Source organism: Lactuca virosa, chromosome 4, assembly GCF_052849685.1.
Source record: "Lactuca virosa cultivar CGN04683 chromosome 4, Lactuca_virosa_CGN04683_v6, whole genome shotgun sequence".
In the NCBI taxonomy this organism is placed as follows: Eukaryota; Viridiplantae; Streptophyta; class Magnoliopsida; order Asterales; family Asteraceae; genus Lactuca; species Lactuca virosa.
Genome location: NC_136429.1, coordinates 142904271 through 142909384, shown reverse-complemented (window position 1 = coordinate 142909384; position 5114 = coordinate 142904271). Strand labels below are relative to the sequence as shown.

Here is a 5114-nt window from a genome sequence, read left to right as displayed (position 1 = left end):
GTGAATAGTTGTGACTTTTCATGAAGGGACATAACTGTTGGGAATGTTCGGTATAAATACGTGTGTTTTACCCTCGTTTTTTGGTAGTTCATTCTCACATATTCTTCAATATAATCATGTAAATGTTCATGAGATGATTTCCAGGAATCGTTGTATGTAATCCTTAAGATTGATGAGGTCCTGGGAGGAACTTAGGCATTCAAACCCGTCAGCGATCGTAGTGGGGTTAATTATCCTTAAGGATAGTGATCTATTCACTTCCTAGTTTTTGTGTATTGTATTTTCAATTATATTTTCATACTTTAGTTCTAACATTGATTGTCTTTGTTTCGTTTGCATTATTAGTCTGTATGAAATTGTTTATCAAGTTGTTGAATGACTTAGACCCTAAGAATCTGGAGCTCTTAGTTCAAGGGAGGATGTTAAAGTATTTTATCTTTTATTTTAGCTTATTTAGCTTTATCCGTAATAATAAGGAACCTTTTGTTTCTCTGGCTAATCTTATCTTCAACTATTGATTAGTTATGATTTTATCTTTGATTTGTAAGCCTATTTAAAGGCCATTATTCTAGTTCAAATGTTAAATAGACCAGCAAGCATTATCTTCTTATTTACTTATAGTTTTCTTGGCAATTTGTTTATACTGTGATATTGTGGATGCTCGAAGAAAATAAGAGTATTTGAACTAAGAGATTTTTTGTTACTGTGGATGTTTTAAGAAAATAAGAGTTTGTTTATACTTTGCAATTATGATCGCTCTAAGAAAATAAAGAGCATTTGAACATATAAACTTTTAAGAGATTTAAGAGTCAAGATTCTCTAGGAACCTTTAAATGGTAAAAAAAAAACGGACATATAAAATGAAATGTATTATCTCAATTTTTTATATGAAGTAAGGGCGATGTTACTTTTTGTGAAGTCACAAAATGACTCGTTTTTTCTGTTTTCTTTTTTTTTTTTCTGTCTATACTGTAGTAAGAACCATCCCTGGACTATATATTTAGAAAGAATTTAAGTCATTAGAAAAGAAAATTACCCTTTTAATCGCCGAGTACAAGGAATAAAAGCATCCACAATGGGAGTTGAATAGGGGTTCAATAAATTTAATTGAATATAATATAGAAGAGAGAGAGAGGGTGGAGTTGAATGGGAATTGAACACATTATAGGCAAAAAAATAGTGAGTTTTTCATGAATTAAATAGAATATACATACTCTCTCTCTTAGTTGGAACTTCATTCATCCCTCTTCATTCACCTTTCATTACAGATGTCCTAACATTTGTTAGTCCTACATAGCTACAATCTGGACACATCTTCATAATAGTTTATGAACCTTAAACCTTAAACTTTTCAAATAAGGCCAATAAATTACAAATATGACAGCATATATATAACACTTACCCTTTACACTTTTCTCAAATGGAGTCTATCGTGAATTCAAAGGTAGAGAATTACAAGAACATGGTTATTATTGGTAAAAGTATAGTAAATCGCTCACATGAGCAACAAGACAAAATGCATTGCTACATTTCACAATTAGTTCCATAACAAAGTCGTTATTATTCATGCGCAAGTCACGGTTTTTATAAACTTATGGATTAGCATAGTCCATGGGACCATAAGGTTGAAATAAGTCGGCCCAAAACCCCTTTTTACGTCGAGGGTTCCAACCCATGTCTTTGCAGAGTTGATCATTATACCATATATCCAAAGCTGTTATGCATGACCTCTGATAGTATTCACCAGAGGATTTTTTCATATAATCATCCCAATTTGAGATATCTTTCTCCATTTCTTCAATGCTTGGTAGCTTGAATCCCCCATCGAGAAGCTCTACAACCCATCTGCATCTTATTTCCGATGTGAACAGGTTCGAAAAACTCTCCGAGAATCCAATTATCGCTAATTGTGGTATTCTTGGCTGAATGCATTCCCTGATACAATACAAAAAATTAGCATGTTTTTTGTGTTTGCAATCCCATTTCTCATGCAACTTCAGACATGACAAAACACATTGTACACCATGTAAATTAGACCGGGCCAAATAATTTTTTGTTGGTGAGCCAAAAAGTGCAATTTTTTGTCTCACCGTCTTTGCAAAAGATGTAAAGGCTCTCCTCAACCTCATCACGAAAAATAGCCCAAAAATTTCTGATGTCACTAAACTCTTCGCAACGGATTTGTTCGTTGCTAAAAAGTTCCTCACACATTCTGGTCTCAAATGTGTCGATGGCCCATTTAGTGACAGTGAATCCGGTGCTAGCTACTAGGCTATTTTAGCGACAGATTGAATGAGTCATATATCTTGATTACCTGTAGAGAGAAACTCTGGAATCTGGTGAAACCGCAATGAAGTGGCAAAAATCTTGGGATGTGAAAATGTTTTTGAGCTTCTGGATCCCTTTGAATCCCGTAGCTAGTATGACTATATCTGTCTGAATCCGTTTATTTCCTCCATCGACCACAATGCCATCCTTGTAAAATCCGAAACCGGGAGATTTCTGTAAGTGAATTCTTCCGGTTTCAACTCGGTTGAAGAAGTCTTCGGGCATTGCCGCAAGTAAACACGAACGCATATCATTAGAGAAACTACGCTCAGGTACCATGTTGAATTGCGCTAGAGGAAGATTCTTTTTTATGTGGGTTTCCACCAGCTTTGAAATACCCCACCTCTGGTACAAGATATAACATCGTATTTTTATTGATTTGTTTATTCTAGCATCTTGCTTTTATTTCTTCTTATTACATGATTATACATTGAAAGTTCACCCTGTCATCTATATACAAAACAATTTTTACAACTATAACTTAACTGAGAGATGTTTTAAAGCATAATATTCTAATTAATAAGAAAAAAAAATGAAAATATAATATTATAATTTAATAAAAGTTTCAAAATAGAAAGTATTCATAATATAAAGAAAAATAATAAAAAAATACAATGTTGTAATAAAACCAATGAAAGTAGAATGTTATAATAGACAAGTAAATGAGCCTTAAGCTTAAGCTCGGATAAGGGGTGCTTACAAGAGGTGATAGAAGGGTTGCCAACATACCGAGTAGAAAACCTTCTCCGGGTTTATGTACCATAAGCTCTGAAAACCGGTTTAAATATAAATATTGCAACGGAATTCCCCATGGACTAAAATCAGACATCTTCCATCGGTCTTTCCTGTACACAATGGTACACGGATTTTCTGGTCCTGATATCATCAGAAATGAAGCTAAGGAAAACCAGATACGGTTAAATTAAATGCAACCATGTCTCGCTTTTTTACCATTTAATTTGAAAATATCTAAACACTTTTACAAATGTATTAAAACGTGTTTAAGTTTTTATCAATTTATGCAACTAGCACGAATGATGAAAATTTACGGGTATAATGTTGCATGTTGCATATTTGCTCGTAAATGAAACATAGTAGTATACTTCATCTAAATATATATGTTGTATGCAATTGTAGATAGATTATGATCATGTGCATCGAACCATTTTCTGATGAGCATTCCATGGCGATATCAAGCCCTTGTTTTTGGAACCCTACAACAACAACTCTCTTCCCTTTAACGAATTGCTTAGCTCTTTCGTGATCCATAGCAGAATAGTCCATGGAGTGAATTACTTTGCCCTGGAAAACTTCTGGGCTTGTGTCGTGAGTGAATGACGGTATGTTTGGAACATCTTTGAATCTTCCCACACACAAAATCACAAAATCTGCTTCGTACACCTGTTTTGGAAGTAACTTTAATCTCTCAAAGGAATTGGAATCTAAAGAAAGTAAAAATGTGTCACATGTTTAGTTGGCAAGAGAATGAAATTCAATTTCATTGGTTTGTATGCTTCTGTTTGGTTTGTAAATCCGTCTACGGATTTCAATGTAAATAATGATGAATGACATGATTTATTGATTTCTTAAAATCATCTTTCAAGCAACTAATTGGGGTATCTTCAACAAGGAGGAAATGCTTGAAATTTGTTATCCGCGCGCACATGACAAAACATTATGAAACAAATTTAAACAACTTACAAAATTTAATAATTAAAGAAGAAACATACGCACTATGATATTACTAATAGCCAAATTTGTTATGAAGTTTTAGGAAAAAGAAAAACTAATTGCGGTATCTACAACAAGAAGGAAATGCTTGAAATTGAATCCCGTTAGTTTAAGATCGAATGTTGGAATCAATCACTCAAAGAATTTTGTGAATTCCACTTACCTTCGTGGATGGTGTTTGACTTTGACTTGTCTCAACAGTGACTTTCCATTTACCTTGCGGAAAAGTTCCGTTGATTCCATTCCAATGCGACCACATATGCGAGGATTCCCCATGGAAGTCAATTTCTTTTACTACGGAATGGAATCGAATATGCTTCGTCAAGTCAAACTGAGTCGCATAGGACCGAAGATAACTTAGGACTTGGTCTTGTGTAGGGTAGTCATCAATCACTGAAGAAGGCCATGGGAAGTCTGAAAACTGGTACATCCCTTTGAATGTTTGTAGCTTAGTGGTTCGTATGGTTTTAGCCCATACCCCACCAATATCTCCATCAGACTCGAAAACAATCGGATCAAAGCCTTTGGAAAGACAGTATTTACATGCTACAAGACCACTAATTCCAGCTCCAATGATTACCACTTGTTTCTTCTCCATACGATAAAGATTTCGAAGGTTTGTACTGGTTGGAGCCTCTGGGGGGACTACAAATCAATGGGGTTGAAGACTTGAAGTCTGGACTGGTTAGGATTGGGTGATAAGTACTAGGACCAAAACCAAAACTTTTTGTTTGGCGGTGATTGATTACGACGAGGGCAAGATTTGTCGGGACATGGATAATTGTTAGTGGAATGAGGAGATTCCCTTTTAATACAACATCGTAATAAAATATAAAGAAAAATTACAAAATTGCTATTGGGGTGGTTTGCTGAACTTTTTGTTGCCGTCTTATAAGTTTCCAAACCTCAAGGTTCAGTCTTTTTGAGTTATTCTCCTCAAATTTAGAAAGAGCGATGTAGCCTAGGTTGTCAATCGTGTCATGTTCGCATTGACGAGTCAACCCCGAACAAGACCTACTTAACTATACAGATAATGGATTGGCGGGTTTGAAACA

General features: G+C 34.8%; 1 protein-coding gene across 1 annotated transcript; it reads right to left on the bottom strand.

The window, feature by feature from the left end:
- Positions 1-1325: 1325 nt before the first annotated feature.
- LOC145107509 (putative flavin-containing monooxygenase 1) lies at positions 1326-4821 on the bottom strand. Its single transcript, XM_079044400.1, has 5 exons — positions 4223-4821; positions 3492-3729; positions 3029-3204; positions 2315-2673; positions 1326-1935 (listed from the first exon to the last, which is right to left on the bottom strand). The coding sequence occupies exons 1-5, from the start codon at positions 4655-4657 to the stop codon at positions 1593-1595; spliced, it is 1551 nt and encodes a 516-aa protein (XP_078900526.1). The 5' UTR covers positions 4658-4821; the 3' UTR covers positions 1326-1592.
- Positions 4822-5114: the final 293 nt, after the last annotated feature.